Source organism: Oncorhynchus kisutch, linkage group LG23 (assembly GCF_002021735.2).
Source record: "Oncorhynchus kisutch isolate 150728-3 linkage group LG23, Okis_V2, whole genome shotgun sequence".
In the NCBI taxonomy this organism is placed as follows: domain Eukaryota; kingdom Metazoa; phylum Chordata; class Actinopteri; order Salmoniformes; family Salmonidae; genus Oncorhynchus; species Oncorhynchus kisutch.
Window position 1 is genome coordinate 17,436,263 of NC_034196.2, and position 27,709 is coordinate 17,463,971.

At 42.1% G+C, this 27,709-nt stretch overlaps 1 protein-coding gene across 4 annotated transcripts in view; it reads right to left on the bottom strand.

Moving 5' to 3' along the window:
• The window catches only part of LOC109868480 (colorectal mutant cancer protein), a 126,584-nt gene that overhangs the window by 61,142 nt on the left and 37,733 nt on the right, over positions 1 to 27,709 (bottom strand). For all 4 annotated transcript variants that reach the window (XM_031802839.1, XM_020458071.2, XM_020458070.2 and 1 more), the window contains one exon: positions 4,119 to 4,232. In XM_031802839.1, coding sequence (XP_031658699.1) covers positions 4,119 to 4,232 — 114 coding nt within the window. The remainder of the gene's footprint in view (positions 1 to 4,118; positions 4,233 to 27,709) is intronic.

Here is a 27,709-nt window from a genome sequence, read left to right on the forward strand (position 1 = left end):
AGCTCTTTGAAGCAGCGTCTGTTTCTAGGTCCAAGGGGAAAGGGGCCAGGGCATTTATAGAACAGGTACTCACACAATCTGTCTCTCTATTTCTCTCCCTCTATCACACTCGCTCCATTACACAAATGCATAAACACCCAATAATTCTCTCCATAAACAAGCTTTCTCCCCCTTTCTCGTTCTCGCACACACCAAGCAAGCCCAAAACGCCATCCTCTGAGAGAGACCGTGCCAAACACTGGGACCGGGAAAACTACAAAGCAGATCGAAGCTGAGCAGTTGGCATGATTACTGACGTTCCTGGTTTCAGTGACATATGGGGTGTGTTGCTTCATGCCAAATAATCCCAAAATCTATTTGCTCTTTATTTAAAAAAGTAAAGCTTCCAGTCTCTCATCACTGTATGAGAGCAGGTATCCAGAGAACCAGAGCTGGAATTAAATCCTCCTACTCCTCTAATACACACCCAAGGTCACAGAGAATCACTGTCACTGGGACAATAACATTACACTGAAGACAATGTAATGTTATGGGAAGGTGATAACCGACAGCTGAAAAGAAAGCAGGTAATTTCGAGCATGCTAGGATGATAGTAACGACAAAAAAAATGATCAGCATTCTGCACCTCTTCTCTATGTACTCTGATTGGAGCATATGGACTGGGTGTTTTGAGGGAAGAGGGGAGGATTTCCAGACACATTGTAATAGATGAGCCATTCAATTCAAATGCCTGTGTGCAATGTCAGCTATTCCAGGATATTCTTCAAAAAACTAAATAAATCTCACTCATGTGAAGCCAGTTCAATTCCATCACAGGTTTCTACTGTAGTTCTTTAATATCCATCATTGGGGGACCGAGTGGCGCAGCGGTCTATGGCACTGCATCGCAAGAGGCGTCACGACAGACCCGGGTTTGATCCCAGGCTGTATCACAACTGGCCGTGATCGGGAGTCCATTTAGATGGCGCACAATTGTCCCAGCGTCGTCCGGGTTAGGGGAGGGTTTGGCCGGTGTAGGCCTTCATTGTAAATAATCATTTGTTCTTAACTGACTTGCCTAGTTAAATAAAGGTTAAACAAATAAAACATTATTTAGCAGTTTATTATGCAAAGATAACCCTATAAAATAAAGTTTCCATACCAGAGGTCTAATCCTCAGGTGCAGAAAAGAGGAACTATTTACAGTGTTTTTTCCAATTATGGGTCATGAGAGATCCACTGCAACTGGCTTGTAGACAGAATTATTATTAAGATTTGTCATTTATAAATGGAGTGGTGGCAGTAACCACTGCATTACACCAACGTTCTGGGCATGGTACTTTGAATGGCTAGCTTAGCTAAGTGAGTGTCCAATACAATGATGAACATGAGTCTATGTGAATATACATTCAGTGCCCAGTTTATTAGGTACAGCCATCTAGTACCGGTTCAGACCCTCCTTTGCCTCCAGAACAACATTTGGGGCATGTAAACGTTGCTCAATTGGTATCAAGGGACCTAACGTGTGCCAGGAAAACATTTCCCACACCATTAAATCACCCAGCCAGCCTGTACCGTTGACACCAGGCAGGATGGGGCCATGGACTCATGCTGCTTACACCAAATCCTGACTCTGCAATCACCATGACGCAACAGGAACCGGGATTCGTCAGCAACTTGATCTTATAACTTCACTTCGGCTTTGATGTAATTGGATGAACGTTGATTTTTGACCCATTAATTGCACATGGTTACCGGGTTAATTTCACATGGTTACAGGGTTAAAACAGAAACAACTCAAAAAGTTAAGTTTAGGTATTAAGGTTAGGTTAGGGCTATGGTTTCAGCAAAGCATAAAACTAAATCAAATCAAATCTGTTGTTTCCATTTCGTATCTTCAAGTACTCTCCTTGCTTGATAGACAATTGTGAACTGGTCTAAGCGCCGTGAGTTGGAGCCCAGTGCTGTGCTATAATTGTTGTATTTTTGGGGTGAGCACCGAGGACAGCATACAGTGGGGCAAAAAAGTATTTAGTTAGCCATCAATTGTGCAAGTTCTCCCACTTAAACAAGCAAGATTTTTGTCTCTCACTGACCTGTAACTTCTTCTTTAAGAGGCTCCTTTGTCCTCCACTCGTTACCTGTATTAATGGCACCTGTTTGAACTTGTTATCAGTATAAAAGACACCTGTCCACAACCTCAAACATTCACACTCCAAACTCCACTATGGCCAAGACCAAAGAGCTGTCAAAGGACACCAGAAACAAAATTGTAGACCAGGCTGGGAAGACTGAATCTGCAATAGGTAAGCAGCTTGGTTTGAAGAAATTAACTGTGGGAGCAATTATTAGGAAATGGAAGACATACAAGACCACTGATAATCTCCCTCGATCTGGGGCAAAAATCCCAGAACCACATGGGGGGACCTAGTGAATGACCTGCAGAGAGCTGGGACCAAAGTAACAAAACCTACCATCAGTAATGTGTTACCATCAGTAACACACTACGCCGCCAGGGACTCAAATCCTGCAGTGTCAGACGTGTCCCCCTGCTTAAGACAGTACATGTCCAGGCCCGTCTGAAGTTTGCTAGAGAACATTTGGATGATCCAGAAGAAGATTGGGAGAATGTCATATTGTCATATGGTCAGATGAAACCAAAATAGAACTTTTTGGTAAAAACTCAACTCGTCGTGTTTGGAGGACAAAGAATGCTGAGTGCATCCAAAGAACACCATACGTACTGTGAAGCATGGGGGTGGAAACATCATGCTTGGGGCTGTTTTTCTGCAAAGGACCAGGACGACTGATCCGTGTAAAGGAAAGAATGAATGGGACCATGTATCGTGAGATTTTGAGTGAAAACCTCCTTCCATCAGCAAGGGCATTGAAGATGAAACGTGGATGGGTTTTACAGCATGACAATGATCCCAAACACACTGCCCGGGCAACGAAGGAGTGGCTTCGTAAGAAGCATTTCAAGGTCCTGGATTGGCCTAGCCAGTCTCCAGATCTCAACCCCATAGAAAATCTTTGGAGGGAGTTGAAAGTCCGTGTTGCCCAGTAACAGCCCCAAAACATCACTGCTCTAGAGGAGATCTGCATGGAGGAATGGGCCAAAATACCAGCAACAGTGTGTGAAAACCTTGTGAAGACTTACAGAAAACGTTTGACCTCTGTCATTGCCAACAAAGGGTATGTAACAAAGTATTGAGATAAACTTTTGTTATTGACCAAATCCTTATTTTCCACCATAATTTGCAAATAAATTCATAAAAAATCCTACAATGTGATTTTCTGGATTTTTTTCTCTCTCATTATGTCTGCCATAGTTGAAGTGTACCTATGATGAAAATTACAGGTCTCTCTCATCTTTTTAAGTGGGAGAACTTGCACAATTGGTGGCTGACTAAATACGTTTTTGCCCCACTGTATATCCATATCCTCAGAACCTTCTCAAAATTCTGAAATCGACGTGTGTTTCTAGTGACCAGTCTATTCGTCAGGACCAGGCAATGTTTTTCAACTCCTCAATTGTCCAGTGTTGGTGATCGCATGCCCACTGGAGCTGCTTGTTCTTTTTAGCTGATAGGAGTGGAACCCGGTGTGTTCGTCTGCTGCAAAAACCCATCCGTGACAAAGATAGACGAGTTGTGCATTCCAAGATGCTGTTCTACACACCACTGTTGTACCGCACCGTTATTTGCCTGTTTGTGTCCCGCCTGTCAGCTTGCCACATTTCTTGCCATTCATGTTGGATGTTTTTTGTATGTCGCACCATTCTCGATAAACCCTAGACATTGTCGTGTGTGAAAAGCCCAATTGGCCGGGCCTTTCTGATGTACTGGAATGGGAAAAACAAGTGACCTAAGCGACTCTGAGCATGGTATGGTTGTTGGTGCAAGGCACGACGGCCTGGCACCAACAACCATACCATGCTCAGAGTCGCTGAGGTCACTTGTTTTTCCCATCCTAACGTTCAATCGAACAGTAACTGAATGTCTTGATGCCTGTCTACCTGCTTTATATAGCAAGCCACGGCCACCTGACTCACTGTCTGTAGGAGCGATCCATTTTGTGAACGAGGTGGTGTACCTAATAAACTGAGTATATGTCTACGGCCCAGTAGAGTAGAGTACCTGTGCTTTGGCCAGTCTCTTCTCCAGCATCTCTCGCTCTCTCTCCGTCTGCACCAGCCGCTTGTTCAGCTCCACCACGTCCCCCTTCAATGAGGCCAGGGCTGCCAGGTGGAGCTAAAGAGAGAGGGGAGAGGAGAGAGTGTTACAACCATAACACACACCAAGTTAAAACAGATTCAGTGAGTACAGAGCACACGCACTTCTTTGTCCTCACACATAGACACTCTAGGGAAGGGTTTAAGCCCAAAGCAGAACAGAGAGAGTGCTAACACTAGCATGTGGATCACGCAGACTTGTCATTTGGGTGGGCCGAGGTGTCACACACACACACACACACACACACACACACACACACACACACACACACACGCCTGTTCAACTATCTGAGGGATCACAAATGTCCTATACACACTCCTCTAGTCAGGTAACCTGCTCACAGTCATGCTTTAAGCCCTATGCTTTCCTAATACCAAAGGCAACTTTGGTATAAAAAAAAAAATATGACCAAGTTTTTTAAATAGTACAGGTTAAGTTAGTTACAGAGGAGAGGACTGCCTTGGCTTAAACTTATTTTTTTAAACAGCACAGTCATGCTTTCTCATATCATGGAAAAGTCTCTCAAACTAAATATAAGCCCAGGGGCATTCAGAAACTCTGCTCTTACCCCTTAACTCAGCATATAGCAACAGAAGAACAGAAAACTCTAGGAAAGGCGGGATAAGAAAAAGACTGCTATCTTCTCTGCGACAAGGTTTCTGTTTCGCCATACAGCGGGGAGGCTTAACGCTCAGAGGAACTAAAGCTGTCGTGACTAAGCAGAGACCAAGTCCAGACACATCACATGGGACTGCATGCCACTAAGCTGCAAGGAGAGTCCTTTCCAAACGAGACAGGGGAGCTGACTTGGTTTTCAAGGGAAGAAAGACCAACTTCCAAATATATCCAATCCTGGCCTGTGATTCTTAAATTAGCCTCTTCTGCTAACCTAACTCAAACCAGCCCCTGAAGATTTTCACTGCTTGAGTTTGCAGTATAGCCTAGTGGTTCCAAAACTTTTTGGATACCAAACTAAAACAAATTCTCTTGTGGACCTCTAGACAAAGCAATGTTGTAAGCCTAACGAGTGACCACAGCACAATCAGCACAAGCCAAAAGGCAGTAAGAATTGTCCGCGACCCACCAAGTGTGTCCACCTACTATTTAGCAAACAGGCTACACAAAGAACAGGCTTACAATAATTAACAGTGAATATTTTGGACTCAGTACTTTTGACGATAACTCCTGAATAGTACATTCTTGGTGAAAAGTCAATTGCACAAAAGGAAAGTGTTATTAATTTACACAACTTCAAGGTGAATCTTTTTTCCCCCACTTTACCTACATTTTCTCTATACAAAGAACTCCATACACACGGACTCTTAACACCATAACTATGGATAGAACATTGCTGCGTCGGCAGCGATTTGAATGAATTAACCAGCGATAGTGTGTTTCCTCTGCCGTCTCTGATGAGCCCTGAGCGGAAGAAACGCTTTGAATGAATCCTCTCAGGAAGTGAAAAAAAACGGAAACATCAGAGATGGATCACAAGGTTCACCTGCTGTTCCAAATGGACCATTTAACACTCAAGCAGAGAGAGAGAGATGGAGGGAGCATTTCAAATAAGGGACATTTATTAAAGGCCTTATTTCGTAGATAGAGGGAAGATCCAGTGGGGAAGATCCAGTGGGGAAGATCCAGTGGGGAAAATCCAGTGGGGAAGATCCAGTGGGGAAGATCCAGTGGGGAAGATCCAGTGGGGAAGATCCAGTGGGGAAGATCCAGGTGAAGTGGATAGTAAAACATCTTCTCCTGATACTGAACAGTGAGCCTCTTTGCACCTGCAAGCACGCTGCTATGTGACTGTTCACAAAATGTATAATCTAAATCAATTCGGCATTAGATACACAGCATTGGCCATTATATATATTTAAATAAAACACTGTAGTTTGTATGAAATGGCTTGCATGATAAGTAAATGAGTGAGACAATGACATAAATCAATGTATCGTTTAAACAGTCATCTTCATCATTCACTCAACTGGAGGGGCCAACCACCAGAACTAACCATTGGTCCACATCCAAAATCTATAAGAGTCGGGAGAGAGATCAGCGGTGGAAAGAGGAAATTACACGAAAGACAGACAGAAAATCAGGCCGGCAGAGGTATGAAGTAGAGGTAATTAGTGACACCATACAGTACACAAGCACAACCCTTGTTCTCGGTGTTGGGTATTCACCATGAGGAGAGAAAAGGACGGGGTAGCCTTGACCTCCTTAATCTATTTCAATGGTCATCAAATGGTTGATTGCGATCGACTGGTCCAAGTCATTCCAAGTCGATCGCGAAACAATTATATAAAAAACAAAGATAAAGCCTTGCATAACTTATTTTTTCTGTCTCGCGCTGTTGGCAGTAGGCGCACTTATTTCAGCTGTATTGTGCCCTGGGTAGGCGAAGTGTTCACATTTTCAACCATTTTATGTGTCTCAAGGTAAAAACTACACACACTCTGCATGCCCGGAGAGCAAATCAAGTGAACCCATAGGCCTACCGCTAGCCAATCGGATTGCTCAGATCACCATGTCTGTCTGCAGTTTGCTGGAGTGTGCAGAAAAGTTGATACTTTGATTTCAAAAAGTCTAAAACCATGACTAGAGAGAGACTTTCAACAAATACTGCCAAGAGGTCCTGTTATGATTGAGTTCATGTTTTTATTCAATACTTTTATGAAGCATGATATTCTCTCTTCCACTTGCGCTGCAACCAGCACTGCAGTTTCAATGAATGAGTAGCAAATTGTAGCGATAGGATTGTGTTGTTATTATTAGCGGATGTGTTTTTTAATATCGCGGGAATATTTCACTTTCTCTGGTCATAGGACTAACAACATGAATGCATGAGGCAGAAATAATGTGGTGTTTTGCCATCAGCTCAAAGACGGTGTCCCCTTTTCGCTCAGTATCTGCAGAGGGGTGAGAACTGAGGGACGGTCTGACTATGAGAGGCAGAACCTCTGATGCTCTCCCTCCGCAGAGAATGACCATCAGATGCAAGCAGAATCAGTCCAGTAAAATAAAGAAAGCACATTATTTCAATGTATGCTCTCGGCTCAGAAAAGTTTGGGGACCACTGCTCTATTTCAATGACAGTTCTTCAAATGGAGTTATTGAATACAGTAGTTAGTGCTGAGGGATTAACTGAAATGTCTGTAATTTTCAATTTTGAAACTATTTCACCAACATCGGTTCAATTATTTGAATTCCATTTAGTTTAGTTATTTTTTTCTCTCAATGCTCAGTTTCTCTAGAGATAAATCAGATCAAGCACGAACTGTGTGATGTAGTAGGGAGTTGTAGTTTCCAACAGGCCAATATTCTACATAGTTTAGCGCATAAATGATGGTAATTAACTACAATAACAATAATCCATTGCGCTCCTACTTGTCCAGTTTGTGTGAAACAGACAAGGGGACAGAGAGAAGAGAGTAGAACGGGTGATCTTTTCTTCACAAAGTATCTCTACCCAAAAAATACATTCAAGCAGTCATAAAAGTATGCCATTTACTTTGAAGATCAACTAAAATAAAAAATTTGTCAGACCGCATAGGCAGCAGCAATAGAGAGATGAGATGACTTGGAAGGAAATAATAATGTAATTAAATAAAACTAAATGTAATATATACACAGCAACTGAAATATTTAATTAAAGTAAAGTAATGTGAATAAATGATGATTAATAAGTGATAAGCAGTAATGGGCAGTCACTACCATCAAGGGAATTGTATTGTTTTATTCTGTTTTCAAATCAAACTTTATCTGTCACTTCTGCCGAATACAACAAGTGTAGACCTTACCGTGAAATGCTTACTTACAAGCCCTTAACCAACAGTGCAGTTCAAGAAGAGTTGTTACAGCATTCAACCCACATAATGCATAGCGCATTTAGTGTCCTACATTTTTTAGCGAAAACGAAATCTGTGATGTTGTTTAATAATCGATCCAACCTCATAAAGCACTAATTGCTCAGCACTAACAGTAATTATTTGGTGCCAAAAGACAAGTCTTGTTGCCTACATAATTTGCCTGAGTAGTTATGATCAAAGCTAGTTCCGTGGCCACAAATCATGAGTAGTAGTAATCATACAGGCCAATGTTTTGCTCTCTCCGCACTATTATTTCTAAGAGGCTTGGAGTTAATTACATAATTCCTCCTAAATAAATGATTTGAGTTTTCCTCTGACCTGATATTTAGCGCTCAATGATTGGCTGACCTGGCCTTCAGTGTGTGTGTGCGTGTGTGTTTATGTGTGTGTTTGTCTGTGCCATTTAATATAATTTTTCTGGCAGACAAGTGACCCTTGCAGTCGGAGGCGACAAGCTGGCACTGATGTGTTTACTGAGTTCTGCCTGGGAAGGTTCTTAGCCCTCTCTCATATCTCTCCCTCACACACACACACACGCATACAAACACACAGCTAGGGCCCATTTCAGGCTCCGGGGGGAGTTAGGCCTATCTCATGGGTAAAATGATATTAATTAGAGCTCCATGATGCACTTCCATTATCTATTTGAGGGAGTAGGGGGCAGGGAGATAGGGGTTGGGGAGGAGAGGGCCGTTCTACACATTCCACTCCCGGGAATTCAGGGTTCTTCTTTTCCGACGGAGGGCAATCCTCTAACACCTCCATCACTGCCATGTCAACCTTACACACAAACCTTAAAACCTGTTAAATGTAACTAAATGTAATCGAAAATGTAATGTACGTAATTCAAAAGTAATTATTTATCATGAGAGGGCCATAAACAACAACTAGAAAGGCTGCATACTTCAAGAAAGGTTCAAGCTCACCTTTCTGGTAAAACATTGTTATAAATCACAATTGAGGACAATATGAAAATATGAAATATTTGATATAATGTATTTCCTATTCAAGAGAACTGGATGAATAAGACATGAAATGACATGTGCTTTCTAAATATAGCATACAACTAAATATAAGATTTTGCCTTCCTTATAATATATTTGTATGTTTAGTGTCTAAACAAAAAAAGAATCCACTTCGGCCAGATGATCACATGACCCATCAAATTAGCCAGGTGTGTCTGGGGCTGATTACGACCATCTACTGTATTTCATGAACATGTGTACATGTCTAGACTACAGTGACCCATCCACTTAGCTAGATGTGGCTGAGGGGTGGTTATAGCATTTCTTTCACATGAACCATTAATTTAGACAAGTGTGTCCTGGTAAGCGTCATCTAATAATTATAAAATATTATGAAATATCTGGATGATAAAAATAGTTTTATCATCTGGACAGAACCATGCAGGTCTCAAAACAGCGGACTTTAAGTCTAAAAGGTTTGAAATAAAGCATGAATCAAAGCCTTACCCTTTCAGTTTAATATCATTTCTCAGCAATATCAATGTTTTTTTTAATGAGCATGGCCTTATTTTTATTACAGCATATTGGATAACTGTCAATCATGTTCCATTCACCCCAACAAAAAAATCTCTCATGAGCCTCCTAGGTTTTGTATTTTTGTATTGACGTCAATGAACCCAGAGGAGGACTCCAGCTACACCATGGTGTTTTAATCAGTTATTTGGTGCCATGTGAATGTAGTTAGATTGATCCCCTTCCTCCTCTGAGGAGCCTCCACTGGTAGAGATACATTATCATTACTATAGACATGTCATATCTAGCCTAAACCAGCAACAACAAAAAATTATCATGTAGGACTATATGTTCCCCATATGGTGAAACCTTCACAAATACAAGAGTGCCACATACCAAAATGATATCTGGTCAGGTGTAATATAAAAGGCTACGATAGTGAGTGACCTTATAAAAGGTTGTCCCCAATCTGTGTCTGAGCTATTAACTCAAGGTCTTGTTGCCACTGTCCCCATTGTAAAAAGGTATTAGACCTACAGTACAGTGGGTTTTGTACTCGGGACTATGCTTGACTGAAACCTCTGTGTTTGCACTGTGGAAATGTGTACTAAATCCACCAAATGAAGAGGGCAACATTGTTCATTAGCCATCACTAAGGCAGAATTAAGCCAGTACAACTACAACCTTTACAAAGTACAGGAGAGGCAAACAATTCAACAGAGGCGCAGTAGCTATGCAGCCTATTTATCTCATACGGTGCCTTCAGAAAGTATTCACACCCATTGACATTTTCTACATTTTGTTGTGTTACAGCCTGAATTTAAAATGGATTCAATTGAGATTGTGTGTCACTGGCCTAAACACAATGCCCCATAACGTCAAAGTGTTATTGTTAGTGTTTATTTATTGGCTTATTTCACTGTAGAGCCTCTAGTCCTGCTCACTATACCTTATCCAACCTATTAGTTCCACCACCCACACATGCAATGACATCTCCTGGTTTCAACGATGTTTCTAGAGACAATATCTCTCTCTTCATCACTCAATACCTAGGTTTACCTCCACTGTATTCACATCCTGCCATACATTTGTCTGTACATTATACCTTGATGCTATTTTATCGCCCCCAGAAACCTCCTTTTACTCTATGTTCCAGACGTTCTAGACGACCAATTCTCATAGCTTTTAGCCGTACCCTTATTCTACTCCTCCTATGTTCCTCTGGCGATGTAGAGGTGAATCCAGGCCCTGCAGTGCCTAGCTCCACTCCTATTCCCCAGGCGCTCTCTTTTGACGACTTCTGTAACCGTAATAGCCTTGGTTTCATGCATGTTAACATTAGAAGCCTCCTCCCTAAGTTTGTTCTATTCACTGCTTTAGCACACTCTGCCAACCCGGATGTTCTAGCTGTGTCTGAATCCTGGCTTAGGAAGACCACCAAAAATTCTGAAGTTTTAATTCCAAACTACAACATTTTCAGACAAGATAGAACTGCCAAAGGGGGCGGTGTTGCAATCTACTGCAAAGATAGCCTGCAGAGTTCTGTCCTACTATCCAGGTCTGTACCCAAACAATTTGAACTTCTACTTTTAAAAATCCACCTCTCTAAAAACAAGTCTCTCACCGTTGCCGCCTGCTATAGACCACCCTCTGCCCCCAGCTGTGCTCTGGACACCATATGTGAACTGATTGCCCCCCATCTATCTTCAGAGTTCGTGCTGCTAGGCGACCTAAACTGGAACATGCTTAACACCCCAGCCATCCTACAATCTAAACTTGATGCCCTCAATCTCACACAAATAATCAATGAACCTACCAGGTACCTCCCCAAAACCTTAAACACGGGCACCCTCATAGATATCATCCTAACCAACTTCCCCTCTAAATACACCTCTGCTGTCTTCAACCAAGATCTCAGCGATCACTGCCTCATTGCCTGCATCCGTAATGGGTCAGCGGTCAAACGACCTCCACTCATCACTGTAAAACGCTCCCTGAAACACTTCTGCGAGCAGGCCTTTCTAATCGACCTGGCCGGGGTATCCTGGAAGGATATTGATCTCATCCCGTCAGTAGAGGATGCCTGGATATTTTTTAAAAATGCCTTCCTAACCATCTTAAATAAACATGCCCCATTCAAGAAATTTAGAACCAGGAACAGATATAGCCCTTGGTTCTCCCCAGACCTGACTGCCCTTAACCAACACAAAAACATCCTATGGCGTTCTGCATTAGCATCGAACAGCCCCCGTGATATGCAGCTGTTCAGGGAAGCTAGAAATCATTATACACAGGCAGTTAGAAAAGCCAAGGCTAGCTTTTTCAAGCAGAAATTTGCTTCCTGCAACACTAACTCAAAAAAGTTCTGGGACACTGTAAAGTCCATGGAGAATAAGAACACCTCCTCCCAGCTGCCCACTGCACTGAAGATAGGAAACACTGTCACCACTGATAAATCCACCATAATTGAGAATTTCAATAAGCATTTTTCTACGGCTGGCCATGCTTTCCACCTGGCTACTCCTACCCCGGACAACAGCACTGCACCCCCAACAGCAACTCGCCCAAGCCTTCCCCATTTCTCCTTCTCCCAAATCCATTCAGCTGATGTTCTGAAAGAGCTGCAAAATCTGGACCCCTACAAATCAGCCGGGCTAGACAATCTGGACCCTTTCTTTCTAAAATTATCTGCCGAAATTGTTGCCACCCCTATTACTAGCCTGTTCAACCTCTCTTTCGTGTCGTCTGAGATTCCCAAAGATTGGAAAGCAGCTGCGGTCATCCCCCTCTTCAAAGGGGGGGACACTCTTGACCCAAACTGCTACAGACCTATATCTATCCTACCGTGCCTTTCTAAGGTCTTCGAAAGCCAAGTCAACAAACAGATTACCGACCATTTCGAATCTCACCATACCTTCTCTGCTATGCAATCTGGTTTCAGAGCTGGTCATGGGTGCACCTCAGCCACGCTCAAGGTCCTAAACGATATCTTAACCGCCATCGATAAGAAACATTACTGTGCAGCCGTATTCATTGATCTGGCCAAGGCTTTCGACTCTGTCAATCACCATATCCTCATCGGCAGACTCGACAGCCTTGGTTTCTCAAATGATTGCCTCGCCTGGTTCACCAACTACTTCTCTGATAGAGTTCAGTGTGTCAAGTCGGAGGGTCTGCTGTCCGGACCTCTGGCAGTCTCTATGGGGGTGCCACAGGGTTCAATTCTTGGACCGACTCTCTTCTCTGTATACATCAATGAGGTCGCTCTTGCTGCTGGTGAGTCCCTGATCCACCTCTACGCAGACGACACCATTCTGTATACTTCCGGCCCTTCTTTGGACACTGTGTTAACAACCCTCCAGGCAAGCTTCAATGCCATACAACTCTCCTTCCGTGGCCTCCAATTGCTCTTAAATACAAGTAAAACTAAATGCATGCTCTTCAACCGATCGCTACCTGCACCTACCCGCCTGTCCAACATCACTACTCTGGACGGCTCTGACTTAGAATACGTGGACAACTACAAATACTTAGGTGTCTGGTTAGACTGTAAACTCTCCTTCCAGACCCATATCAAACATCTCCAATCCAAAGTTAAATCTAGAATTGGCTTCCTATTTCGCAACAAAGCATCCTTCACTCATGCTGCCAAACATACCCTTGTAAAACTGACCATCCTACCAATCCTCGACTTTGGCGATGTCATTTACAAAATAGCCTCCAATACCCTACTCAACAAATTGGATGCAGTCTATCACAGTGCAATCCGTTTTATCACCAAAGCCCCATATACTACCCACCATTGCGACCTGTACGCTCTCGTTGGCTGGCCCTCGCTTCATACTCGTCGCCAAACCCACTGGCTCCATGTCATCTACAAGACCCTGCTAGGTAAAGTCCCCCCTTATCTCAGCTCGCTGGTCACCATAGCATCTCCCACCTGTAGCACACGCTCCAGCAGGTATATCTCTCTAGTCACCCCCAAGACCAATTCTTTCTTTGGCCGCCTCTCCTTCCAGTTCTCTGCTGCCAATGACTGGAACGAACTACAAAAATCTCTGAAACTGGAAACACTTATCTCCCTCACTAGCTTTAAGCACCAACTGTCAGAGCAGCTCACAGATTACTGCACCTGTACATAGCCCACCTAAAATTTAGCCCAAACAACTACCTCTTTCCCAACTGTATTTAATTTTTATTTATTTATTTATTTTGCTCCTTTGCACCCCATTATTTTTTTATTTCTACTTTGCACATTCTTCCATTGCAAAACTACCATTCCAGTATTTTACTTGCTATATTGTATTTACTTTGCCATCATGGCCTTTTTTTGCCTTTACCTCCCTTCTCACCTCATTTGCTCACATTGTATATAGACTTGTTTATACTGCATTATTGACTGTATGTTTGTTTTTACTCCATGTGTAACTCTGTGTCGTTTTATCTGTCGAACTGCTTTGCTTTATCTTGGCCAGGTCGCAATTGTAAATGAGAACTTGTTCTCAACTTGCCTACCTGGTTAAATAAAGGTAAAATAAATAAATAAATAAATAAAAAAGTGGAATTATGTTTTTAGAATTATTTTCAAATTAATTAAAAATGAAAAGCTGAAATGTCTTGAGTCAATGAGTATTCAACCTCTTTGTTATGACAAGCCTAAATAAGTTAAGGAGTAGAAATGTGCTTAACAAGTCACATAATAAGTTGCATGGACTCACTCTGTGTGCAATAATAGTGTATAACATGATTTTTGATTGACTACCTCATCTCTGTAACCCACACATACAATTAAGGTCCTTCAGTTGAATAGTGAATTTCAAACACAGATTCAACCACAAAGACCAGGGAGGCTTTCCAATGCCTCACAAAGAAGGGCACTTATTGGTAAAAAATGTAAAAGCAGACAGGTGAAGTTATTAATTACACTTTGGATTGTGCATCAATACACCCAGTCATTACAAAGATACTAACTCAGTTGCAGGAGAGGAAGGAAACCGCTCAGGGATTTCACCATGAGGCTAATGGTGATTTTAAAACTCTTACCGAGTTTAATGGCTGTGATAGGAGACAACTGAGGATGGATCAACAACATTGTATTTATTCCACAATACTAACTGAAATGACAGAGTGCAAAGAATGAAGCCTGTACAGAATAAAAAATATTCAAAAACATGCATCCTGTTTGCAATAAGGCACTAACGTAACACTGCAAAAAATTGTGGCAAAGTAATTAACTTCATGTCCTGAGTACCCACTGCTGGCTTGCTTCTGAAGCTAAGCAGGTTTGGTCCTGGTCAGTCCCTAGATGGGAGACCAGATGCTGCTGGATGTGGTGTTGGAGGGCCTGTAGGAGGAACTCTTTCCTCTGGTCAAAAAAACAGCTAAAAATATCCCAACACCCCAGGGCAGTGATTGAGGACATTGCCCTGTGTAGGGTGCTGTCTTTCGGGTGGGATGTTAAACAGGTGTCCTGACTCTCTGTGGTCACTAAAGATCCCATGGCACTTATCCTAATAAGAAAAACCCTGGAATGAGTAGGTGTGTCCAAACTTTTGTCTGGTACTGTATATTGACTCAGGGGGTTAAATATGAGTGTTTTATTTTTCATTAATAGTTTACAAATGTTAGAATTTTACTTCCAATTTGACAGAGTAATTTGTGTAGATTGCTGACAGAAAAAATTACAATTAAATCATTGTGTAACAACAAAATGTGGAAAGAGTCAAGGGGTGTGAATACTTTCTGAAGGCACTCACTGTAGCTGCCCTACTTAACCAACAGAACAATTAATTGCCCTCTCAGGGTCCGCAAACAGATGCTCCTAAAGAGGCTGTAAGCAATTTCACCTCGCCACCAGGCACCAAAAATAGTTTGGTGCTCCACATGCTGAGGGAAAATGTGATTCATACATCTAACTTGTGTTATTGCCAGAAGAAGACAGAGACAAATTATCATATGGTAACTCTTCAATCTTGAAGCTTTGGGTAGTGGACCATTCTTGATACACACCGGGAACTGTTGAGCGTGAAAAACCCAGCAGCGGTGCAGTTCTTAACACAGGCTTTCAAATTATTCTTAAATCTGTCTCCTCCCCTTCATCTACACTGATTTGAAGTGGATTTAACAAGTGACATCAATAAGGGATCATAGCTTTCATTGGATTCACCTGGTCAGTCTGGCATGGAGAGAGCAGGAGTTCATCATGTTTTGTACTCGGTGTACATGGTCCAGAGCGGTTTTTTATTTTTTTTATTGTGCGGCAGAATACATGTTGGGGATATTTTGAAGAAAATGTTTGGTAATGTATTATTGTAATGTGGCTTTTTATATAAAAGTACCATGTATGTAAAATATATGTATACGTAGCAAGAAAGCTGTAAAAAAGACATTTGTCCTCCGAAGGAGGTGGAGGGGTTACATTTTTAAAATAATAAATAAATAAATAAAGACTGCCTCTGGGTTAGAGGATTTTTGCTAACTAATGATCTTGTACAGTTCGCTGAGTGTCGCCTTGATGTTTGCTTGTGGCGGTATGTACAAAGCTGTGATAATAACCCATGTGAATCCCCTCAGCATATAGTGGGGTCGGCACATTAAGCATCAGAAACTCCAGTTTGGGTGAAGAGGAGCTTGAGTTATTTTGTTGTTGAGGAAACATACCCCTCCCTCCTACTATTACCAGAACCAGCGTTCAATCTACATGGAAAATGGAAAAGCAGTCTGCTATTCAACCAGAGTCGAGTGTATCGTTCGTAAGCCATGTCTCTGAATAAACAAAGACACAGCATTCCCTGATGTCCCTCTACGATTGAAGCCTTGCTCTGAGTTCAAAGTTTATTTTCCAGCGATTGGACATTAGCCATCAAGATACTAGGGAGGAGGCCATGTAGCCTGTCTTTTCAGCCTAGCTTGGAGACCCACTTTCCTTCCTCTTCACCATCGTGGGCATTGCCTTCAGTCATCTTGGTCAGCAGCAACAGGTAAGCCCGCTGTGTGGGGAACAAAGGAGGGAATATAGTATTCCAGATCTGGGAGGCTGAGAAATAAGTATGTAGCTTCCTATTCATGATCCAGAAGTCTTTGTCGGCCATAGGACATTATTGCAAGAACATTCTGAGTAAACAAAGTAATAATTAATGCAAAAATAGCCACCAAAAAAGCAGTCGGGCAGGAACCGGCAAGACACGCACCCTCCTCAGCATCGCCATCTTATTCAGTAGTACTGTGTTGTACCTAGTGATGAATTGGTTTGTTGTTATCGTTTTCGCCCAGTATATGGCGCTGCTGACAACTCCCTTTACCTGTATTGCAGGGTGTGTGTATCAGGTTAACATACACAACTGACCTTGGATCAGACAACTTTGCTGAGGTATTTCTCATTATGAAAGTGCAAACAGGTTAGCACGTTAGCGCTCAGAAAGGTTTTAAAGGTTCTCCCAGTGGTATGTGTCTGTGTGACATGCTGACAGCCTACATTCACCCACATTGTATTTCCTTTAATGACATGCCTATGTGCCACATGAAGTGGCCCTCCCCCTCTCGGCATTCCAGCCATACCTCACTGATCAATTCTCCGTGATTATAATTACCATAAAAGCATTGGAATTTCTAGAGAGACCCACACACGTCACACATCCAACCCTCAATACCTCCACCTCTCTGCAACACCTCCAACCCTCCCGATCTAGGCCCATAGGTATCCCTTTGGAAAAGAACATACTCCACAATTGAGACCACGCCTGTTTGATTACCTACCCCCCCAAAACAATTATCGAAATTGTTGCTTACTACGACAGCTAGGCTACATTGGTCAGTGACAGCATAAACAGCAGTAATGGCCGAAGTGTAGGGCTGGGCAGTGTACTGTATTTTACTATATACCGGTATTGATGCACGGACCGGTTTGGGTTTTTACTTTAACTTCTAGAATGGTATTGGAATGTTTGGTTTGTTAAATGTGATACGCTGTTGTAACATCCATTTTTATAGTTTACTCTGCTCTCTCTCCATGCCACTTTCCACACAGACCTAGCCCCGCCCTGTCATTCAAGGAGCTTATTTGTAGTTGCTTGACCACGAGACACTTACGATGATGTTGTTTCTGCTTTTCTTCTTAATATAAATCCACAAACGAAAAATATATTATATTTTTTTACATCTGCAAACAGCTAGTTTTTCTTTTCTTAGAAAGTTATGGCTAAATGGCCTTAGCCGCTAAAGCTAGCTGCTAATGCTAATCACTAATTAGCTGGCTATCTATACTGAACAAAAATATAAACGCAACATGTAAAGTGTTGGTCCCATGTTTCATGAACTGAAATAAAAGATCCAAGAAATTCTCCATATGTACAAAAAGCTAATTTCTCTCAAATTCTGTGCACAGATTTGTTTACATCCCTGTTTGTGAACATTTCTCCTTTGCCAAGATAATCCCTCCACCTGACAGGCGTGGCATATCAAGAAGCTGATTAAACAGCATGATCATTACACAGCTGCATCTTGTGCTGGGGACAGTAAAAGGCCACTCTAAAATGTGCAGTTTTATCACACAATGCCACAGTTGTCTCAAGTTTTTAGGGAGCCTGCAATTGGCATGCTGACTGCAGGAATGTCCACCAGAGCTGTTGCCAGAGAATTGAATGTTAATTTCTCTACCATAAGCTGCCTCCAACGTTGTTTTAGAGAATTTGTCAGTACCGGCCTCACAACCACAGACCACGTGTAACCACGCCAGCCCAAAACCTCCAGATCCAGCTTCTTCACCTGTGGGATCATCTGAGACCAGCCACCTGGGCAACCGATGAAACTGAGGAGTGTTTCTGTTTGTAATAAAGTTCTTTAGTGGGGAAAAACTCATTCTGATTGGTTGTGCCTGGCTCCCTAATGGGTGGGCATGGCTCTCAAGTCGGTGAGCTTATGCCCACCCATGGCTGCGCCCTTACCTAGTCATGTGAAATGCATGACTAGGCCTAAATCTGCACGTTGTTTGTGCAACAGTATCTTCTAAATCAAAGGGGAATAGGCGAAGCATGAATATGTTAGCTATATGAAGTAGCTAAGAGAAAACATTTAAATATAGCCAAAGATTATAAGGTCCCCTAGCAAACACTGATCAATACTTCCTACCCTGTCAGAATAATTCCTCCCTGGAATGTTCAGTCACTGTCATGTCAAACAACAGTGTGTTCAAACTGCCAACAATTATATTCTAACTATAGAATTAGAATACTAATTATATTTCCATGATTCCAACAGTTCACCCAAGTGTATTGATCTAAATTGCAAGTCAAATCGGAACATTTGGCAACTAAGGCCTACATTTTTTGCCCATGTCGTGCAGCCCTACGTGGCAGTGTGGAAATTTCAAGATTTCAAGCGAGTGCAGGAAATTTATGAAAATGTTTAAAGGAACAGTATAAAACAATCATAATGGAAAAAGACCCGATGAAATCAATCTGAATTTATGTGTCAGGTCATGCACTACTCCTGAAGCAAATGTAGAACTTGTATTATTCAAAAACATCAAATACCATCATAAATTTGAAAAAGACTGATATGATATGTTGGCCATATCGCCCAGCCTTACCGTAGCGTGAGTCCCTAAATGAGATTCTAGAGTGTAGACTGGAGTGAGGGAAAGTTAGCTCCATGCTGACACAAGGTCTCGGACAGAGCACAGCCAAGCACTTTTGCTTCCAAAGCCTTACCTCAGCACAGCAGTATACATAACCGCCTACACTACAACTGAGGACAGGGGCTAGGCTGCTACACACTGACAGACCCACCAGCCCATGAAAATGCTAATGGTTAACACGGCTACTCAAGTGGAACCAAAGTGGTGCCGGAGGAATACACACCAGTTAATAAGATGTGTACACACTCACCATGACCTTGCGTTGGAACTGTAACGAGAAAGCTGAGGGAGCACTAGTAGCCTATATAAGTGGATATTATAATACACAATAATGCCAATATTTTAGGTATTTCTGAAAATGGTTAGCAGGCCAATTGATCTATACTCTCTAGAAGTCAAAAACCTGGTTGACAGCGGATTCATGAATTATAGCATTATTGTTTTACAGAAATAACTAACGCAGATATAGGCTTTTAGAAGTATTGTCCTTTCATGAAGGATGACCTCTAACAAGGGGGATAAGGAAGGAATCAGTGACATCCTACAGGATACATCTGGAGCAGCACAAATAACAGGCCAAGTCATAGGGACAAAGACATAGATAATTAAATAATCCACTTCATTACCATTCACACAAAGCCCTTCTCGTTTAGCTTAACAGTGCCGTAAAATTGAATGGTCACTGTGACGGTTATAAGATGCCTGAGCACAGTGAAAAAGCTATTGTTAGACAAAGTACAGCAATAATACAACTGATGGTCTGAATAAATGAAATTTAAAAAGGCAAGATAACAAAGTGTCTCCCTACACTCAACCTAAAGCACCACCACTTGACCGAGACAAGGCAAACTGAACGTGCTTCTTGGATTGGACAAAATGTTTAAAATAAATAAATAATAATAATAGTATATATATCAAACTCCAGCATCTGTGCCACCCTCCCAGCAAACCTCTACAGGCTCCTCAGCCGTGATTACCCCAACGGTTGGCTGCTAGGCATGAACAAACTCACCTTTCATCAACACACGCAAACAAACACACACGCAGCCTGTTGTGGAAAAGCCTCCTACTCCCTTCCTCTCATTCCCTGTCCATTTTTCCCCCTCTCCTCGACTCTCTTCCCAATTCCTCTCCTCTGTTTCTCTTCCCCAAATAGGGCCTCTGTTACCTTCCTCTCATTGGTATCCCTTCTGGATCTCTTCTTCTCTGAAGAGATTACGTCTTCCCTCCTTTCCACTCTTTACTCCTCTGTGTCTCCTTACTTCCTCAGTCTCGACTCATCCTCCTTTCTCAGTCTTTCTTCCTCTCCCCCCTTTGCTCCTCTGTTATCCTTACCTGTGCTCCCCCTCTCCTCCTCCTCCCCTGACCAAGGCGCTCTGTGTGCGTTTCTCCTCCAAGCTGTGGTTCGTTATCATCTCCTGCTCAGGGGTAGCACAAGGTCCACCCAGCATTCCATTATGTTTCCTTGTAGTTGTTGGAGTTCTGTCCGCTGTGGAGGCTTGACTGTGTGAGTTCCCTCTGAAACAAGGGGCTGCGCTGCTCTCTCTCCATTTATTTTTGAATTTGTTGTTAGCATCGCCCTTTCCTTCCTGTCCGAGTGGGGGGGTGTTGATCGCAGGGTTGGGGCTGCCTGCTATTGGACTGAGCCCTGGTCAGAAAAAGAATGGTCCCTGGGGACTCTACAAGATTTTAAAAATTTGTTTTATTTATTTCACCTTTATTTAACCAGGTAGGCTAGTTGAGAACAAGTTCTCATTTACAACTGCGACCTGGCCAAGATACAGCATAGCAGTGCGACACAAACACCAACACAGAGTTACACATGGAATAAACAAACATGCAGTCAATAAAACAATAGAAAAAGTCTGTATACAGTGTGTACAAATGAGGTAGGATAAGGGAGGTAAAGGCAATAAATAGGCCATAGTGGCAATATAGCAATTAAACACTGGAGTGATAATGTGCAGAAGATGAGTGTGCAAGTAGAGATACTGGTGTGCAAAGGTGCAAAATATATCAAATAAATAACAGTATGGGGATGAGGTAGTTGGATGGGTTAGCACAGTGTGGAGACAGGAATACGTAATGAGAGCACGTGTGTGTTTGTTTGTGTGTGCATGTTTGGATAAAGGGGTAGAGAGAAAGATTAGTGAAGTGGAAAGGACAGGCTGCGTCCAGGGTGAAAGGTCAGGAGTGAGTGGCCATGACCTGGACCTTCTGCTGGACATAGCAGACACAGAGTCTGGACATAGACCTCTCCTGAGACCACATACAGTGGGGCAAAAAAGTATTTAGTCAGCCACCAATTATGCAAGTTCTCCCACTTAAAAATATGAGAGAGGCCTGTATAATTTTCATCATAGGTACACTTCAACTATGACAGACAAAATGAGAAACCAATCTTCTTCTGGATCATCCAAATGCTCTCTAGCAAACTTCAGACGGGCCTGGACATGTACTGGCATAAGCAGGGGGACACGTCTGGCACTGCAGGATTTGAGTCCCTGGCGGCGTAGTGTGTTACTGATGGTAGGCATAGTTACTTTGGTCCCAGCTCTCTGCAGGTCATTCACTAGGTCCCCCCGTGTGGTTCTGGGATTTTTGCTCACCGTTCTTGTGATCATTTTGACCCCACGGGGTGAGATCTTGCGTGGAGCCCCAGATCGAGAGAGATTATCAGTGGTCTTGTATGTCTTCCATTTCCTAATAATTGCTCCCACAGTTGATTTCTTCAAACCAAGCTGCTTACCTATTGCAGATTCAGTCTTCCCAGCCTGGTGCAGGTCTACAATTTTGTTTCTGGTGTCCTTTGACAGCTCTTTGGTCTTGGCCATAGTGGAGTTTGGAGTGTGACTGTGAGGTTGTGGACAGGTTGTCTTTTATACTGATAACAAGTTCAAACAGGTGCCATTAATACAGGTAACTAGTGGAGGACAAAGGAGCCTCTTAAAGAAGAAGTTACAGGTCAGTGAGAGCCAGAAATCTTGCTCGTTTGTAGGTGACCAAATACTTATTTTCAACATAATTTGCAAATCAATTCATAAAAAATCCTACAATGTGATTTTTTGGATTTTTTTCTCTCATTTTGTCTGTCATAGTTGAAGTGTACCTATGATGAAAATGACAGGCCTCTCTCATCTTTTTAAGTGGGAGAACTTGCACAATTGGGGGCTGACTAAATACTTGTTTGCCCCACTGTATTCCAGGACCTAGCAGTGTAGCTTCCACCTTGAAAACAAGAACTTCACTTCAAAGTATGTAAAGTGCTGAATCCCTTATTTCTCTCACAAGAAAACAATAAATACCTCAAGGTTATACTTTGTTTTCCTTTTCCCCACTACTTTTACGACCGCAAAGGAATTATTACCTTGTTTGCTCCGATCCCTTCCAGTCAAGAAAACACATGTTACCTAGCAAAACCTACCTCAGTACAAAGTATAGAAACAAAGTACTACACCGCTCATTCCTCTCAGAAAACATCAAAATAGCATAAGGGGACACAACATCCCTTTTCCCTTTCTTTATATTAAAGTGATTAACACTCCCTCCACGTTCACTCTAGGAAACATACAAATGTACTGCTAGACTAGGCTGTAACAGCATAATGTAAGATATAGCCTTAACTGGCCTTTAGCAGAATCACAATAACATAAGTAGCCTCCTTGCCTGAACACTGTTCGATATAACTCCTTGGAGGCAACTGGAAACAAATCAAAGGCAAATCAGCTGTCAGGTCTCTAGGGGAAAACACATAGGTACTGTAAGTGTTCTGTGCTTATAGTCACACCTAAATATAATGTTTTCAACATTGATACAGTAAAATAAAAATATTTTTAAAAACTCACTAATGTACAGACAAAACACTTGTCTGGAAATGCTGAAGACACAATCACAAGACATATGTTTCAGACAAATGATTACAGCCTTCAAACCATAGACAATTGGTGGACAAAGCAACCCTATAAGTAGGCTTAGCCTATGTGGTGACCACAACAAAGCCCAGTAAGGGCTAGTATCACAGTCTGTCTGTTCCTTCACTTCTCACACCAAAGGCATTCGGACAGGAAGTAAACACTTGGAGGGAGAACACAGCCCAGCCCATTATTTTCCTCAGGACTTCCTGTGGGAAGTGGAGGCCCGCCAGTATACAAGAGGCTGTGGGCAGGTCAAAGTGTTTTTATTTAAATGAGGCGTTTCCACACGCAGGAGGCTCGGCACTGGACAATGGAACTTGTGATCACCTCACCCCGGATGAAAGAGAAATCGAACTGAGATCAACTAGATGCAGTGGTATATAACCAACATCTAATAAAAACACTATATTGCCACGGATGCAAACAAAGCCAAAACGATTCCAAGATATTCGGGTGGAAATAACAATGATCTTTGGGGCAACTCGACTTGAGTGGAATGACTTATTGTACAAAAACAAATCTAGTTTTGCGAGAATTTAACTACTAGCACCACAGGATGTGCCTCTAAGCAACATCTCAGCTTGAAATGCAATCAAAGAGTTGTTTTCTGTTGGAATCAAAAGACAAAGAGGTTGTTAAAATACATAATTACACAACCTTCAGACCTGATTTTATTATCTGTCTGTTCATACAAAATGTAGTCTTCTCTACGAGGTTAGACTTTATGATTTGTAAATAAGACTAATAAAGATGAAAGCACATTCCAGAACAATAGCAGTGTTTAAACTAGGATTTATTTCAGTAGGTGGCAGAGGGGGATTTTTTTGTTAAATGACTGAGAAGGTCACTTCTGAGGACAAAAAAAAGACATTCTATTCCAAAATGCATGAAAATGTAATTATTCCTTTGACACTCATCGGAAAATCAAGGACAGTTTCATTTGATCCCAATAACGTCACCAGCCAATTCTAAATTAACCCCAAAAATAATTTAGCTAGTGTAACGTTACTGTATCTTATATAAAACAATGATTACAGACATCTATTAATAGGGTTGCGTCATAGTTGGGTTAGCTGACAACGTAATGAAAATGATGTGCGCGCTTACATGGGGCAGAAGTCAGTGTGTTGTTGTGATTCTGGATGGACAGATTTCTAGCAAAAATGACAAGAAACTGCCATGTGTGGAATCATAAGTGGCTCGTTTAAGCTAATTTCATCTTGTTCTTGATATGTCTTGTTTTGACTGATTTCATGTCAATGCTAATATGGCTAACATTTGCTAGCTAGCTAACCAACAACTGTAACGATGTTTTTTTAATTTTTTTATTTTACCTTTATTTAACCAGGTAGGCAAGTTGAGAACAAGTTCTCATTTACAATTGCGACCTGGCCAAGATAAAGCAAAGCAGTTCGACAGATAAAACGACACAGAGTTACACATGGAGTAAAAACAAACATACAGTCAATAATGCAGTATAAACAAGTCTATATACAATGTGAGCAAATGAGGTGAGAAGGGAGGTAAAGGCAAAAAAGGCCATGATGGCAAAGTAAATACAATATAGCAAGTAAAATACTGGAATGGTAGTTTAGCAATGGAAGAATGAGCAAAGTAGAAATAAAAAATAATGGGGTGCAAAGGAGCAAAATAAATAAATAAATTAAAATTAAATACAGTTGGGAAAGAGGTAGTTGTTTGGGCTAAATTATAGGTGGGCTATGTACAGGTGCAGTAATCTGTGAGCTGCTCTGACAGTTGGTGCTTAAAGCTAGTGAGGGAGATAAGTGTTTCCAGTTTCAGAGATTTTTGTAGTTCGTTCCAGTCATTGGCAGCAGAGAACTGGAAGGAGAGGCGGCCAAAGAAAGAATTGGTTTTGGGGGTGACTAGAGAGATATACCTGCTGGAGCGTGTGCTACAGGTGGGAGATGCTATGGTGACCAGCGAGCTGAGATAAGGGGGGACTTTACCTAGCAGGGTCTTGTAGATGACATGGAGCCAGTGGGTTTGGCGACGAGTATGAAGCGAGGGCCAGCCAACGAGAGCGTACAGGTCGCAATGGTGGGTAGTATATGGGGCTTTGGTGATAAAACGGATTGCACTGTGATAGACTGCATCCAATTTGTTGAGTAGGGTATTGGAGGCTATTTTGTAAATGACATCGCCAAAGTCGAGGATTGGTAGGATGGTCAGTTTTACAAGGGTATGTTTGGCAGCATGAGTGAAGGATGCTTTGTTGCGAAATAGGAAGCCAATTCTAGATTTAACTTTGGATTGGAGATGTTTGATATGGGTCTGGAAGGAGAGTTTACAATCTAACCAGACACCTAAGTATTTGTAGTTGTCCACGTATTCTAAGTCAGAGCCGTCCAGAGTAGTGATGTTGGACAGGCGGGTAGGTGCAGGTAGCGATCGGTTGAAGAGCATGCATTTAGTTTTACTTGTATTTAAGAGCAATTGGAGGCCACGGAAGGAGAGTTGTATGGCATTGAAGCTTGCCTGGAGGGTTGTTAACACAGTGTCCAAAGAAGGGCCGGAAGTATACAGAATGGTGTCGTCTGCGTGTATCACTGATGTATCAGTGAGACAACAAGTGCTCATTGTGCAAATGTATATGTTTTCAATAAACATTGAAGACGAAATACAGCTTACATGTTGTCAACAATCTAAGCCAACCTGGTCTGTTTTGCCGCATAGTTGCGAACACATCGGTTTTGTTGCTAAACAACCAACCAGTCATTAGAGATAGTGTTAGAGGACGCAACACTGTATCTGTTCCATTATGGCGTCAGTGAGAGCATGGGCAGCGTCATTGAGACCATCTCCATTTTGAAGTAGTCAATTCTTTCTTCTACTACTTTTATGAGTTGGTAAACAAACTGAAAGGGTGCATACTGCCACCTGGAGTGTGTTCTTTGAACAGATATAAAGCCAAGGTTGGTGATTTACTTCCAACCTGCAGTTATGGAATGTTTACTCAAGGGAATCATTTATTGACTGATCCCTCCTGATGACCTGGATAGAATTATGTGATCCTTCCTTAACCCATAGGAAGTCTCACCTAGTTGACTACTTCAAAATGGTGAAAGTCCTCAATTGGCGCTGCCCATACTAAAACTGGCTTTTGGACACTAGAGTTCTCCATCTATCTCAATGGGTTGGCTACGCTTCCAGGATTACAAGCTAGCTATACCTTCGACGTTTCTCTGACGATCTGTTGACAATCTGAGGAAGATATGTAACTTGTTGTAACTTGTCACTCTGATCTTAAAAGCGCATCTCAGCAGAAATGTAAAAGCAAATGTTTAAATTTGTTATTTTTTTGTGCTGGCAACAATCTAGAATTTTATTCAGCAGCAGTGGCAATAGCGCTGTGTCCGACCACAATTGTAGCGGCCCTCTTGGCTGCAGTGACCATTTTCAGTTTTAAAGCCAATTTCCGCCAATACACATTTTGCCAAGGCTTATTCCATATTTCTATGCTTTCTGAGAGACACAAACATTATAGCAAAATCAATTGGGGCACCATGCCATGCCATTTTACTTTAAATTGTCCCCGACTGTCTAGTTTTGATTAATATAGGGGAAACACATTTGCAAATTTCAGTGTCTGCCCAAACATAGGCTTACGACCTTGAAAGGGGTTCTCGGGGTCTGCATGAGCAATCAACTCAACTTCTGCATGCTAGCTTGTTCGCGCTCCAAAAAAACAAACCACTAAAGGTATTGTTACAGAACCAGATCTGAAGGCTCACACACATTTTAAATACTTTATTTGAATCCAATCAATCATATTTACAAAAAAAGGATCCAAACAATTCAAAGGTCTCTGCATGCACCTCCTTCTCCAAACAGCTAGGCTGCCCACGACAGCTGAAACAGACCAGTACCTAGCCAATTGCTTTGCCCTAGTTTTTGTCAGGTCCACAATCTGGAGGCAACGCACTGCAAGCCTGTGAACATGGCCGAGACTGCCAAATGTCAGCCGTCAAATGAGCAACCCACTTGTAAAATAAGCACCTTCCCTTGGCCTAGCAACAAGAATACCTGGTGTATTTGGCACACAGGAAAACACATCATCAACATCAAACCAGCTTTCCCTTACAAGAATGTTTATGCATGCGTGCTGTTGGCAAGATCCCTGGCCTCACCTCGCTGGCTATAAGGTCAACAAGGCAGTCATGTCTAGCAATGTACAAATCCTTGTATGAACAGCAGCCATTTACAACATGGGCAATGGACTCCATTACATTTGACTCATCTAGAATACAAAATGGATCATGGTTTGCAAGGACGTCAGAGGACAAAAATCAGTTAACCACCTAAATGAGGAACTCAATTTAACCTTGCGCAATACCCTAGATGCAGTTGCACCCCTAAAAACGAAAAACATTTGTCATAAGAAACTAGATCCCTGGTATACAGAAAATACCCGAGCTCTGAAGCAAGCTTCCAGAAAATTGGAACGGAAATGGCGCCACACCAAACTGGAAGTCTTCCAAATAACTTGGAAAGATAGCACCGTGCAGTATCGAAGAGCCCTCACTGCTGCTCGATCATCCTATTTTTCAAACTTAATTAAGGAAAATAAGAACAATCT